The sequence below is a fragment of the Anas acuta genome, chromosome 2, assembly GCF_963932015.1.
Source record: "Anas acuta chromosome 2, bAnaAcu1.1, whole genome shotgun sequence".
Classification (NCBI taxonomy): domain Eukaryota; kingdom Metazoa; phylum Chordata; class Aves; order Anseriformes; family Anatidae; genus Anas; species Anas acuta.
This window is the reverse complement of record NC_088980.1, coordinates 53,784,951-53,799,807: the sequence shown is the minus strand read 5'-3', so window position 1 is coordinate 53,799,807 and position 14,857 is coordinate 53,784,951. Positions and strand designations below refer to the sequence as shown.

Here is a 14,857-nt window from a genome sequence, read left to right as displayed (position 1 = left end):
TTAAATGTTCATGTCATTCCTAGGTAGTTCGCCTTTTTCATTTTATTTGTTTTTTGTTGTTGTTATTTTTGTTGTTTTTCTAGAAAATTAAATTGTGGGAGGCACAACTGTACACAGATATGCCATCCTCAGCCTTGCCAGCTCTGTCCACGACTTCCACAAGTAGTGTATCGCTGTCCCTGTGGTCAGACTCCTCTCAGCAAGTTACTGGAACTAGGATGTGTTGAACGTAAAATATGCACAGATCCTATCCCGTCGTGTGGAAAAACATGTGGCAAACCTCTTTCTTGTGGTAGCTATGGTAATCAGATCTTTCTCCATCAGAATATTATGAATTCTCATTTAAAAAGAAAAAGGAACTTGTTTAATTTCCGAAATATTTTATTAGTGATTTGGGTATTAACAAATTGAGTGAGAGAGACTGTGTTGATTCAAAGTTATACTTCAAAATGAGTAAATGTATTTGTCTAGAAGCCATTAAACAAAATTTAAACACTAGTTGTTGTTATGTGGACTTCTGTATTAGTAGAGGAAAAGAGTGGTAGGAATTTTCAACAAGTAATATTTTCTGAGGTCTCTTAAAAGCCTACTTTAAGTATTCGTGGTTCATGTGAAGACTAGTAGAGACGAATTATTTTGATTTGTTCAGAAGCCTCTAATAAATACTCATTTACTGTGGCCACAAAGTGAAGCGTGTTGGGCCACAAACATGAAACATGGCGCTAGGCGGTTGAGAAGGAAGAAGTTATGTGGAAATTGAAGCAAATTGGTACTTCATTGAGTGCATTAGGTAACTAAAGTGTATTTAACAGAGAGATTGTATGAAGAACTCTATTTTTATAAGGCCACTTATTTAGTCATAAATTGCTACACTTGTAGGGAGTCTAGTGCTGAAAAAATAAGGGCTTGTTAATGATTGATCCATTCAGACTGTCCAAATTTACATTTTACTGGAATTTCAGTTACCTTCATATTTAACTTACTAGGTTATGCATGGTAAGTCATCCCTTTGGGATGAAAAGGAAGAAAAATTTGTATATTTAAAATTCCTGGAACTTGTGTAAGGATATTATCACTCAGGGTTTTTTCTTCATGCGTTAATAAAACATAACAAATATGTATGCATTTTCAATGTTAATTGTTGACCTGAAACTTTAGTCTATATAGTCAGTATTATAGAGTTGAAAATAACAGCAATGTAATGCCACAATACATAAAACAATGTATTGTGAAGTCCTTAAACTTTTTATGCCTGTTTGATGGAAAATGTTATTTTTTTAGAAACCCCACTGCACATACACATAGTATTTGTGACTTCTCATGCTCCTAATAAACTCCCAGTTCCTTACCATGTAATTTATTTCTTTAATTTTTAATCTTTGTATTTTCACTTTGATAGAGTTCCTTCATACATGTGAAAGCCTTTGCCATGAAGGAGAGTGTAAACCATGTTCTCAAACATCAAATATTTATTGTAGATGTGGCTTCAAAAAAAAGGTGAGCACATATAAAGCTTGACCATGGAAGCAGGTAGTCTTTGGTGTTTTTTGATGTTGTGGAGAAAAAGGAGCTGAAGTGGTTGAGGAAAAGGACGCTAAAAATGTGCTGTGCTCCATAGTTGCAAGAGACAGCATTGTGTTACATCTGATAAACATATATTAACTAGATTATACTGTGAAGTGGTAATTTACCATGGCAACTTACACAGGCAGTTACACAGTGGTAACTTACACAGGCAATTTATCATGAACACATTTTTTGCAAGGATTTTTGTAGCCTTTATGTAGAATTTTATTTGTCTAAGGTGTCTGTAAAGCCCCATACGGTCCTGCAGTATTTACATGGCACAAAGAATGATAGTTTTGCCAAGAGTAATGTAAACTGGGAGAAAGGTAGTCTAAAATACTAAGGTAACTACAACTGTATAGCAATAAATAGATTGTAGATTTGTTGAAATATTTTGAGAGATTATCAGTTTTTATTGGTCTTCTTTCTTAGTGCATTTATGTAAGGACCCAGCAGATTCTCAGCAACTGTGATATATTAATTAATATATTTTTAAACTGGGCTACAGTGTGTAACCATGGCTTTGAAATCCTTGGGTACTATTTCTGGAGCTTTTTATTTTCATGTTGAAGTCTTTTTATCTACATAAAAAGTTTTCAATCGTGAGAGCTGACTTTTTTTGAATCAAGTCAGTTTTGCAGTTTGTCAAGGTACAAGTTTGTGTTTTATTAGTACTCTCCAGAAGAGCTCTTTTGCTGTCCTCCATGCAGGTTTCTGGTTTCATAGGACAATCCTGTTTCTATTACTTCACAACATTACCTACTGAATTAAGTGAGGAATACTAAACTACAAGTTCTTGTTGGTGTTAAATCTATAAGGGAAAAAATATAGGTCAAGATTGAAAGTGAAAATTGAAATGTGATATAATGCATGAATTTAGGATTTTTTTTCCAGCTTTTGTTTCTTTCTCCTATACAAATGTGTTATGCTCATGAAAACTTTTTTCTGTATCACATGTGACTAGGTGCTTTCTAGATGAGTAAGTTTCAGTTGATTCATTTGTTCTAATGTAATTGCTCCATGTTTGTTTTCTAGGAAGTCCCATGTGCTCTGCTCAGGAATAAAGGTATTATAATATGTTATGTAATATGTAATCTGATTTTTTTTCAAAGTTTAAAAAATGAGATGTAGTTCATATTAATTTTGGTTTTGATTCAAGAAGTTGGCAAGTATCTGAACAATACTGCTGCTTTTATCATTACTTCTATGTCAAGTTGGTCATTTCTTGGGATGCTGCTAAGTGTCTTTCCCTTCTATCCATCTGTTAAACAAGGAAAGATTTTCCGCACTGTTTGATCTTGAACATTCCAAGCAAGCTCTATTTCAATTTGAACAGTTTCTTTCTATTCAACAGGTTGCCCCCTGGCATCCTGCACATCTTTGCATCATCTTGTACAGCTTGGATACAAAGTAATGATGTTTCTCTGTTCTTGTCCAAATTCCTGTAGAAATGGAAGCTTTCATTCTGCTTCATAGTTGTGTGTTGCTGGTCTTCATATCTGAGCTCAGCAGAGAGTTTGAATTTGGTACTTAGGGTATTCTGGACGTAGCATCTCAAAAATCAGCTCAGTGAGGGTAAATGTGAAGAGAACCACTTCCTAGAAGAATTTCTCCAGGGAAGTGGTGCTGTCTGGAAAAGCACAAACCTACATCTGAGTAAGAGAGGAGGGTGTTTATGATATACTTTGTTATTAGAAATGTTAGTATCTTCTTGTTCACTTTAAGATAAATGTTAAGCAAATCTCAGAAACAAGCAGACTGTTGGCAAGATTTAATCTTCATTTTTCAGCTTCTGACACTGATCTTGTATCTCTGCAGTATGTTTTTATCTTAGATTTTTTTTTCTATTACAGAATTTTAGATGGTGTAACTTCTGAGCTAATTTGAGTTGTTCTGTTGTTCTGTTCAGTTTCAGTTGTCCAGGATTTTCCGTAGCTATTTGCTCTTCTTTGTCTTGATATACTGTCTCCAGTTTTTCATTCTCAAATTTTGATAGACTGTGTTTTATGTTAAATAGATTTAAAAAAAAAAAAAAAAAAAGCTCCTGAAATCTGTTCTGAAAGCTCTTTGGCCTTCAACCAGAGCAGGAGTTGATCTGGGAATTTTGTCTTTGTTTCAAACTAAAGAATCTGACTAAGATTATTTTGTCAGCATCACGGACTGGAACTCCTTGAGAATGGCCTTGCAGGTTGGATTACAGCAGCATTTCATGCAAAGGGCATTGCTAGGGCTGATAAATATAAATAGGTAAAGATGTCACAGTCTTGCTCTATGTAGAATTACTGCAATATTGCTTCATGAACACCAAATGGCCAGTCATAGGGAGCACTCTGTTATCTGCTGATCTTGCAGGTGATCAAGAGAGGTCATTTTAGAGGAGGGAAATGAAAGGAAGGATGGATGGATGTTTCCAGCCATTCCCACCACTCCAGACATCACCCCACACGTGGAAGAAAGCTAGGAGACCTGGAACAGTAGTTTAACTACACCACAGTAGTAATCCTCTGTATCTAGCTGAGCTACTGTGGAAGGAGGTCACTAAATGTTGTCTTTGTTGCATTTCCTGTCTTTTGTGATGGTTGTTGGCTATCCAGAACGGTGAGGATACTTGCTTGGAGAAGTCATAGCAATTGGCCACAAATACAAAACCTAATCTTTATGCTATCTAACCTTTAAAGCTCTTTGAAGAATCTCAATATAGGGAAAATATTTACTTGATGGACCCCTATCATACTGAGGTACTTATTTACAGGATAGTAATATGCATATTTCCTAATTTGAGCTTTTGGCTATGAAGGCTTTACTTTTCAGAATTCAGAAGTAACTGCGCATGTTACCGGTAGATGGTGATAAAATTTCTGTAGTGCCAGTTTCGTCACCATATCAGCAGTATTTAGCTGATATTTTCACTCTTATACCAATTTGAGCAGTCTTAAACTGTATTTGTGATACTTCAGTGTATCAGGGTATCCTATTTTGTGTGTTCTGTTCGCAGATTTTATGGTATAAAGAATAATGTGAAATAAACCAGTCTCACTTATTCTGCGCTCCAAAATCCTTTTGAACAAGTGATTAAATTTTTGCATGCTGACTTACTCTGCGTTACTGTCTTTTAGACCAGGTCTTGCAACAGCCTTAGCATAATATTGTGACTGCAGCTTTTGTTCTCAGCATGAGCAAAGAGTAAATCATGACTTATGTCTTCTTTTTTTCTGTAATAGCTGCTATTACATTCATGTGTGATAAGCGATGCAACAAAAAAAGATCATGTGGACGACACAAGTGTAATGAAGTTTGCTGTGTGGTAAGTGCATGTGTGGTTTTATAAAGCTCTTCATGGTAAACTGTGTTTTTTGTTGTGAAGTTGAAAGACTTATTTGCCTTTGCATCCTTGCATTTTTGTGTGTCTTCTCTATTTCTAGTACTAGTCGTGCTCCAAACGTTTGTGTGTGCACTTACTCTGCAGCATTTATTTTGTGTATTTTTTAATTGCAAAAACACATTCTGTGCAAATGCAGTAAAGGTGCTATTTGTTGGACCAGTGATTCCAGGGAAAACAGACAAGGGAGAGATCATTTAATACAAGAACTATAAGCTATGATGCAGCTAAGTCGTAGCAAAATCAACTTTAAAAATTGTACATCCCTGCGGTAATGAATAACTGTATAGATCAGGCCTAAGCTATTTTTTGCACTACACAGTTTTGAAAATTAGAGAATCAGAATGGTTGAGGATGTTGGAAGGGACCTCTGGAGGTTATCTGGTCCAACCCCACTGCTCAAGCAGGACCACCTAGAGCTACTTAATTAGGACCATGTCCAGACAGCTTCCGAATAGCTCCAAGGAAGGAAACTTCATAGTTGTTCTCGTACATCCTCAGGCAGAGCTCCATGTACTCCAGCTGCTCTGTCACACAAAGTACAACAAATCCTTCTTGTTTCTCCAGCCTGCCTATCCTAAGAAGTCTGTATTCCTTCATTGCAATATTCCAATCATGGGAGCCATCCCACTGTGTCTCCATGATCCCAACAATATTATAGCCCTGCAGCTGCACACAGGTCTCTATTTCATCCCTGTTATTCACCAGTGTGTGTACTTCAGGGAGGTACCCCCACGTATTAAGTTCCCAGAAAGGATTTGAGGGATTTCTTGTAGGCACTTCCTTGCTTACATAGAAGTGCTGTGGTGACCCTGCTTCAGCCCCTTTTTTGTTGATTGTTATACCTTCCTGTCAGGTCATCCTATGCCAATTTCTTGTTAACCTTGTCTGTCACTCCCTCACAGGGTTGGTGCATTACTTTCTCCCTCCCCCAACATTAGTTTAAAGCCCTACTATTGGATCCTGTCTCTTCCAAGTAGATGCTGATTTGCAAACAAGGCCCCATGATCACAGAACCCAAAACCCTGATACCAGCACTAGTTCTGCAGCCAGTTATTGAACTCTTCTTTTAGTGCCTTTCTCACACCCATTCCCCTTTGCCAGCAGGAACAGTACCTGAGCCCACATACGCTTCAGTACTGCCCCCTGAGCTCTGTAGTTACTTCTGGTCCTGTCCAGGTTTGCTCTGGCATTTATCACTTGTGACAACATGGAATAGCAGTAGGCAATAGCATTAAGAGGCACTCCCTTCACAATATCCACGATTAGGGTCTGCAGCAGGCAGCAAACCTCCGTAGTTGATTGGTCACCTCAACAGATGTGTGCCTCTTAGCCCTGCTACGGAAACTCACCCATTACAATGACTCATTATCATCCTGAAGATTTTGCAATTGCTGTATTATGACCTCACAGAGAAAAAGAAACCTATGGATTTTATAGTTTAATTCTAATTTTCTTTTTTTTGCCTTCCTCTAGGACACGGAGCATAAGTGTTCTTTGGTTTGTGGCCGCAAACTCAACTGTGGGCTTCATAGATGCGAAGAACCTTGTCATCGGGGCAGTTGTCAAACCTGCTGGCAAACAAGTGTGTTAAGTACAACAGTGCATTATTTTTTATATGTTATAGAAATGTATTTGCTTAATTGGTCAGAGGTGGACATAGCATCTGGTCAGAATTTATCAGAATCTGAAGATCTGCAGTTTATTCTCATAGTTACATTTTTTCATAGAAAAGAATTACTTTGTTGTAGATGAGTATTGTAACTGGATTTTAATAGTTAAAAATGAACTACAATAAAATATATTCAGTTATATATCCAGCAATCACTTAAAATTTGAGGAATCATGCAAGGAAAATAAAAGTTTAGAAAGCATTTCTAAATAAAGGGAACTCTTTTGTTCAACAATGAAATAACTTCTATAGTTCCTGGAGTACGTAGCAGAAACTGTTTAGGTGCTTAGAATCAGTTTCCCAACTTGATAGTCCAGTGATTTTTCTCTAGAAAGGACCATCTGAAGAAGTAAGAGATGTCAGTTGTGTGTCTTAGGCTTTCTGGTAATGTACTAGATGGTGAAATTACTACAGAATTGCTACAAATAAATTGACAACTATTAGGTACTAATTTCTTATGACTGCTGAAGTATTTGCACATCTGAGCTGGTGCAATAGTTTTAAACAGGTTTGTATTCTGTTGAAAGCTGTGTCAGGTGAAGATACTAGTTTTCCACAACTGCTTTTCTCTACTTGATGTAGGAAACCATATGTTGATTATCTACCTATTAAAAAAAAGTGTGAAATAATACCAAGTTTTCTGTTTTTGGCCTGAGGCAGACAGAAGAAAGCTCTCATGTTTCCTTCAGCTAGCATGTGCACATGGACATAATCAAAGAAATCAGTTTTTACAGAGTTTTTACTTTTTATGAAAACATCCTTGAAAAGATGAGGTATCTAAAGCCTCAAATAGCAGTGCAGTCTGTCTTAATAGCCTTTGAATGCGGCATGCAGGCGTATTCACCGTTCTTTAGAAAATAAATCTTTGTGTCCAAACATTTCTCTTTCTTTACTGGATTTCCAGGGTTCAGTCTTCAAGGTCATCAAATTTCTTTCTTTTGCTACTCTTTTTTTGAGGATTTTATTTAATTCTCAGACCCAAGATTCAGATGCCTGTTTTAGCCTGGAGAGACCTAAGAATTGCCTCCCCTATAAATTGTTCCAATGTTGGATGTGATACAAGAGGGTGGTCAAGCTACAGAGGTTTTTGCTGAACTTTGCAATGAGTGCAGGTAAAACACTTTTCTGAGGTAGAGCACCCTTTCTTGAGTACAGCAAAAGCAGTGATCTATTCAAGCAACCAGCTAGCTACTCATTATCACTTGTCTTAAATCTCTGTGTTCCTTAAGTCAGAGTCCTGTTCTGAGTCTGTATCTTCAGAAATTTCCCTACTTTTCCTGGGTGTTGCTTGTTAAGATCTCATAGAATCGTAGAATATCCTGAGTTGGAAGGGACCCATAAGAATCATTGAGTCCAATTTTTGGACTATTTCAGAGCCTTATCACTGTGCCTATGTATTCTGACCCTGTAGCTAATGGGACCTGCATCTCAGCACTAAGGAAATGCATCTTTGGCTCTGATCTACCTATCTAGCCACCACTTTGCAGTTGGGCTGCAGCAACTATGGTATCATCTGCCATGACATTTCAATTACGCTTGCCACTTCCCACTTGGAATTAGCTTGGAATTCTTGCCTGTGCCTCCATCTCCACTGTTGGCTTTAGGAATGGTGAGGGATGGTATAAAGAAGCAACACTAAAATGTACTTCCACCTGTGTGGTTCTTTGTACTTCTGATGTACATCACCTTTCTAGGTCTGTTTCTGTACTAAGGTTTCTTGTATAGAGACGCAGACTTTTAAAGACAGCAGTGTATCTCTTGGGGAAAATAAATTATGTCAGCACTGGACAGTTGTTTTTTTTTTTTTTAAGGTTGTTAGGTGTTCTGATTTCCCTGTTTGGAGCAGACGTCTCTGACCTCCTCCCCTTTATCCTGATTAGTAGCTACTTAAGGAACATTCAGTACTGATAAAATTCTTCACAAATCAATTCACATCAATAGCAAGCAGCCAGTGTAGTTGTCTAGTGGTCAGGTCTTCTAGGGACCTTTTTATCTGATCCTTGATTTTCCTCAGCCAATGACGGTGTGAGTCTTTGCAAAGGGTATAGGGTTTTTCAGGAACTTTAGTGAGGAACACAAAAAGCCCTGCTCTTTCCCATGCTTGCGGAAAATCTGTGGATGTTTTGAATCTTCCAACTTTTTCCTACTTCTTTCCTTCCTTCTAACCCTTAATGTTTTGTTCTCCCCAGCATTCTTGGCTGTTTCTGTAAGGAGATTCAACCACAGAATCTCTTTAGATGAAAACTGTGATCCTTTCTATTAACTTCTCCAATGTAAGACTTATGGAAAAAAGGCTGGGACCTGATCAGAGATTTTTACTGACTGAACAGCTATAAGAAACAACTGGGCATAAGAAAGTGATGAATGTAAGGAGAAAAAAACAAACAAACAAAAGAACACAATGAAAAGCTAACAAGAGTTTCAGATAGTGCCATGAGGAATAACTGACTTTCACAGATGGTACGGTGAGAGGTGACTGAGCTTCAGAGATAATAGGAGGAGGGGAGTACTGGGAACTCTTCTGGGAGAGTTCCAGCATTACATTACCATGTAATGCTTATATGACCCAGCTAATAATGCCAGAAATATCAAACTTGGGTATTGATGAAAAAAATGAGACCAATGGGGACAAAATATTGCAGTATATTATTTATGTAGAATAAGACAAGTAGACAAAAGGAGGAATCGAGAAGAATGGAGCGGAATGGAAGTACATGCATGGGAGAATGGAGAGAAAGGGAAATCAAAGGTAACAGTTGCATGTAAGAAGCAGCAGGTCAGTGCACTAAGTGAAACCTGTGCACCTGATGACCACTATATCCTAACCTAGTAATAAGATTTAGTATCTTTGAGTGTACTCTCTTCCTATTCTGCACAAGGGATTTAAATGTCAGCAACTGGAGGCAGTGGGCTACAGGAGTACGTAATCTCTGTGCTAGCAACTGGAGAGACAATGGTATGTGAGAAGTCTGTATGCTAGCAGCTGGAGAAGGGGATCAAATATTAGGGGGCCCCCTCAGTCTGGGTGCCAGTACCTGAGGAGATGTGGGTGTATGTGCTTGACTCTGTTATTAAAATAATTTGAGTCCTGTGTGTGCCTGTGCATGTACATGTAACTTGCTAATGACCTTCAAGCTGGACTGGCTGTTACGTAGGGGGCAGATCTGCTTCTGGAAATACCCAGGACATCACCCAGTGACTGGGTGTGTCTGGGTATGCGTATGAGGCAAAGATCAATGTGGTGTGCATGTGAATTTAGAGTGTGTGTGTTTGTGTGTTCACTAGTGAACTTTAATCCTGATGAGCTGGAGAGGAGGAAGAGGACTTGGCTATTGATATATCTGTTTATGGAAATGTTGGTGGTGTTTAGTAGGCTCTGTGTTAGTCTGAGTGTCTGGTAATGTATGTATAGTGTGTCTGTCTCTGGAACATTTGCTCAGTCTTGCTACTGGCTGGGCCTCTATATGGTTTTAAACAGATTTGGCTTTAGTGGAATCTTGACCTTGGGAAGGAGTAATCCCCTGGTTCCCAGAATCTGCTGGATTCAGCAGCTGGCATAATGCACACACCTTCTCTTCAGCTTGGAATTATCTTCAGTTCTATTATTCTGTTATATCCTTCTACCTTCTCTCTTACTGTTCTTTCTGATCCATTATCTCTTTATTCCTTTATAGATCAATTATATTGCCTTTTTGTTCTCTCGTCTCTTTCTATATGACTTCAGATACTAGCATTTACTCTTACTATCCTGTTTTTCTAAAGATCTGTAATAACTGTAATTTGCATTTCAATGTCTCCTGCTGTTTCTTCAAACTCTGAATAACAGCAATTAAGTGGTTAATTTTTGTGCAGTGTTAAGTATTGTTGGAATGGTGTATTAAATGATTTCTATTCCTTTGTTTATTTTATGAATGAGATTTGGAATCCTGTGGCAAGAGTTTAAAAATCTGTTTCCAAAACAAGGGAACTAAAAAAAAAAAAAAAAAAGAGAGAGAGAGATAGAAACTGTATTTGAAAGTTCATTTTGTAGTATTTGGATGGGTTCAAAAGCTGCTTAAGAGTATCCAGGTAGTGTTAAATGACATGAAGTATACAGAAGAGATTGTAGGCTGAAGTCTACAGTGTGGTGCCCTTTCGGTAATTTATCTGAAATGTTCCCAGTACTGTGTGCAGGTCTGGGCAAAAGGACAAAATCTGACCACAGGTGTGAGAAAAAACGATAAAGGAAAGAAATTTCAGAGTTGTTATGAGTGGGAAAGAAATCACAAAATTTGAATGGTATGCTTTCAGAAAGGGACTTCAAGAGATCTCTATGTTTTTGAGTGAAGTGTAAAACCTGATCAGCTTTCAACTGGATAGGAGCATTATACCTGCTCCAGTTCAAAATGTTTCTGTCAAAGTATCACTCTCTAAGAGCAAGCATATCCATTGTGGGTCACAGTTTGGTTTTCTTGTAGGAGACAAAAAGGCTAATAATTTCATTATAGTGGTGCTTATTATCAAAAAATAAGCTAGAGTTAAACGTTTGTATCTTTATTTAAAGATTTCTCTTAGTAGAGAAGTGCAAATACGCATACATTGGGATATATTTCTTTTGTGATTTGCTTTTCCAGGTTTTGATGAGTTAACTTGTTATTGTGGTGAATCGGTGATTTACCCCCCTGTCCCCTGTGGCACTCAGCCACCAGAGTGTAAGAAAACATGCACCAGGCCACATGATTGTAATCATCCAGGTAAGTTAGATTGTTCAATTTTTAAAAAGAAACTAAAATTGTAGTAAAGCATACATGGGGCTGCTTAAAAATATATTTATCTTTTATTAGGTATTTTTGCAGTAGTTGTGAATATTTCCAGAAGTTTGTACTTTGAAGCCAACCAACTAAAAATTTGCCACAAGTAACAGTAGTGTTACTTTTGACTGGTAAAAACATTGGATTTTTCTCTCTGATCCAGACAGCAACATTTAGATGTTATTAATAGTCACAACACAGTAAATGCGATATTGGAAAGATTACATGCTCTCTTGAAACAGTTGGATAATCTGGTGAACAGTTTGTGTTAGTTTCTGTGTTCCTTGGAATGACACCAGTGGACTGAAAAACATACAGTGCAGGTTAAATAGATGTATGTTCTGACATACTCTGCCTAATAGTGTAATCCTGCTCAGAAGCTGCAAATGTTTTGTATTTTCTACCATTTAACTTAGAAAATGCAGAAGAATATTCACCAAAAAATCTGCTATCATAATTCCTAAAGAATATTTTAAAGAACAGATTACCCTTGCATGAAATGTCTTTCTTCCCATAAATTACTAAATAGTAATTACTATTCCCATAAAGTACTGAAATACCAAGTCATGTTTAAGTGGTCCTTGCTGTCTCTTTTAAGGCATTTGACTCAAGTACGGTCATAACTGTTCTTTCTTTTTTTTTTTTTTTAATTTTCCTGCACCCTGTGGCTGCAGTGTACCATTCATGTCATAGTGAGGAGAAGTGTCCACCGTGCACCTACCTGACTCAGAAATGGTGTATGGGCAAGCATGAAGTAAGTCTTAAGAGTTTTTGAGTACTAAATAATATGTAGCTTGAAAATTCTCAATAAAGTTCAGGATGCACTTCTATGTGTATATGACTTACGGAATAAGCGTTTGATATTTCACTTTCTATGACTATTGGTTTAGCTTCTTTGAGGTGGAATGTATTACTGGTGTTTGTGTTTAATGTGATTAAATTTTAGAAGTCTATCTGCTATATTGGACTATTATATAAAGAACTCTGTTCTAATATATTTTAGTATTACAGTTCTTGCGTGGGCAATGCCAAATGAAGGTGTGAACAGTAAAGTGCTTTGAGATTTGTTTATATAATTGTTCGCTTCTGGTTGTCATCTTCCTTCTTCCCTCTTTCAGCTGCGAAGTAATATTCCATGTCATCTCACTGACATTTCTTGTGGACTTCGCTGCAATCAAATGTTAAAATGCGGAATGCACAAATGTAAAAGAATCTGTCATAAAGGAGAATGTCTCATAGATGAAGAGTGTAAACAACCTTGTGTTATTCCAAGGCTATATTGTAATCATCCCTGTATGGCTCCATGTCATCCTTCTTCACCCTGCCCGACAACATCCTGCAGTGCAAAGGTTGGGTGTCCGGAGAAAATTCATTGCCCTTCACATCCCTCCCTGGACAGAAAAGGACCAAATTTTAAACAAACTGCTGTCTTGTGTATTTGCAACAGGTTGATCTTCACTGTGAATGTGGAAGAAGAAAGGAGAGTATGATTTGCTCAGAAGCATCTAATACGTATCAAAGGTTTGTACTATGATAATTATTTTACTTCCTTTGCTGGACTTACACAATTTGAATAAATTTCAGGGTTGACTTAATATATTTAATTCACAAAATTTTTCACACTTTTTTTTGTCCTTACACCTACAGTTTCTTTTTTCTCATTCTTCTGAGCTTTCATACCAGCCATGCTGTACTGGAACACATTCCTCCTTTCACTTTAGTCTATAACTGTGGTGGCACATCAAAGCTTGAATCTCCCATCCATCAAACTCTGATTCAGACATCTGAATGTAGGTGACTGCATATAATAGTCCCTGTGTGATTTGCTGTCTCAGTTCCACTTAAATGTCTGACGGAACCTTGTCAATACGGATGATGGAAGCTAAAGAGCAATAAAGCTGAAACAGCTAAATTTAGGCAGTTGAATAGCTTTACAGATTGTTGACTGTAATGAGAGCTTTGGCATCTAAAACTTAGTTGTTAATATGCAAACCAAGTCCTACCCAACTCCATTTTTTGCACTGTTTTTTTCTCCAGATCCTATTTCTAAACTTTGTTGTTTTATTTGAGAGGGCAAAGAACAGACAAGGAAAAGAAGAAATAAAGTAGGACTTCGTTACTTACAAAATGGAAATAGTAAAATAGGGGTAATAATAGTAATAAAGAAATCTTACGCTGTGGTAAAGAGGTAATCAGAAAGTTAATCTCACTCCACTTGAAATGAAACCAAAGTTCTGCTCTTCATCCCAGTTGATAGGAGAGAACAGTCACAGATTCTTCCTGTTTTCCAAAGAAAGCTTGCTAATGATTGCTTCTTTTCTTTAACACTTTTGAGGACCTGATACTAGCCCAGCTGAGGATGTGCTGTGTTGTTCTTACTGAAAAGCGCACAGATTTAAATTCTTCAGAAGGTGGCTTAGCATATATTTGTAGAAGCCTAATACAACCTAATTAAAGCAAGGAGGAAAATGTATTAGTCAGAAGCAGTTAAGAACTTAACTGCTTAACTTAGCAGTTAATACTAAGTTGGATATAAGGTAGACTTACAGGACCGGTCATCTTTGTTGTTTTTTAAAAAAAAATCTATTTCACTATCATTACAAATCAAGTGATTGATTGACTTGACTTTAAATTATCATTTAAAATTGACATGTGCTTGTCATAATGATAAGCTGGAAGGTAGCTGGATTACAAGTCCCAAGTTTTTTAACACTGTTATATTTCCACTATTTCTGAGGTTCAAAAATACTCATACAGGCAAAATGGTGTATTTGAAATCAGTAAGAGTCCTTGCATGTATAAGCCAAGTTAAATATGAAGGAAATGAAACACTCAGTTTAAAGCAAGTGTTTGTATCTCTTGGTTCACATGTGTTCGTATACATTTAATTCTATGACCTTACAATAACTGACATTATCAACAAATTCTTGAGCCATGTCATATTACTAAAAACAGTGTTTAATGGCTGCTAAGTTTATATGATAACTCTGACTTTTCAGATTACTAGAACATTAAAATACTCCATTCTTTGTGGGAGTTAGATTTAGCTTTTTTTTCTATCATCTTCATGCTTGAGAAAAAAGAAAAAAATTACTACAAGTCCTGTGCTACTACTGTGGAAAGGTTGGCAAATTAATGGGGTATCCAGGTTTTCCCAAAAATGTTACTGGGAGTGTTTCATTAACAAAGCTCAAAGCTGTTTAATGTCATGACAAGGATGCCCAAGGGAACAGAAAAGGGACTGTGCAGCTCTGTCTGTATACACAGTATAAATGCTGTTGTCCTGTCATTCAATGGCCTGTTGTTTGGTCACAACCTGATAAATTAGAAGCTGATGGTGTGTCTCACATTGTCCTTTCTGATGTTATAATATAATAAAGTTATAATATTAATGTTATAATAGTTGTTCTCTGAATGTCGTGTTTGTTGTTTGGATGCAAATATATCCTT

The 14,857-nt window shown here is 37.0% G+C and overlaps 1 protein-coding gene across 4 annotated transcripts in view; it reads left to right on the top strand.

The window, feature by feature from the left end:
- NFX1 (nuclear transcription factor, X-box binding 1) overlaps positions 1-14,857 on the top strand; it is a 57,222-nt gene that overhangs the window by 23,697 nt on the left and 18,668 nt on the right. For all 4 annotated transcript variants that reach the window (XR_011093287.1, XM_068672869.1, XM_068672868.1 and 1 more), the window contains exons 9-17: positions 84-301; positions 1,400-1,497; positions 2,602-2,632; positions 4,788-4,870; positions 6,422-6,530; positions 11,231-11,350; positions 12,082-12,161; positions 12,526-12,756; positions 12,855-12,928. Coding sequence is in view for 3 of the 4 variants with exons in the window: in XM_068672869.1 (XP_068528970.1) it covers positions 84-301; positions 1,400-1,497; positions 2,602-2,632; positions 4,788-4,870; positions 6,422-6,530; positions 11,231-11,350; positions 12,082-12,161; positions 12,526-12,756; positions 12,855-12,928 (1,044 nt within the window). In the remaining variant the exon portion in view is untranslated. The remainder of the gene's footprint in view (positions 1-83; positions 302-1,399; positions 1,498-2,601; positions 2,633-4,787; positions 4,871-6,421; positions 6,531-11,230; positions 11,351-12,081; positions 12,162-12,525; positions 12,757-12,854; positions 12,929-14,857) is intronic.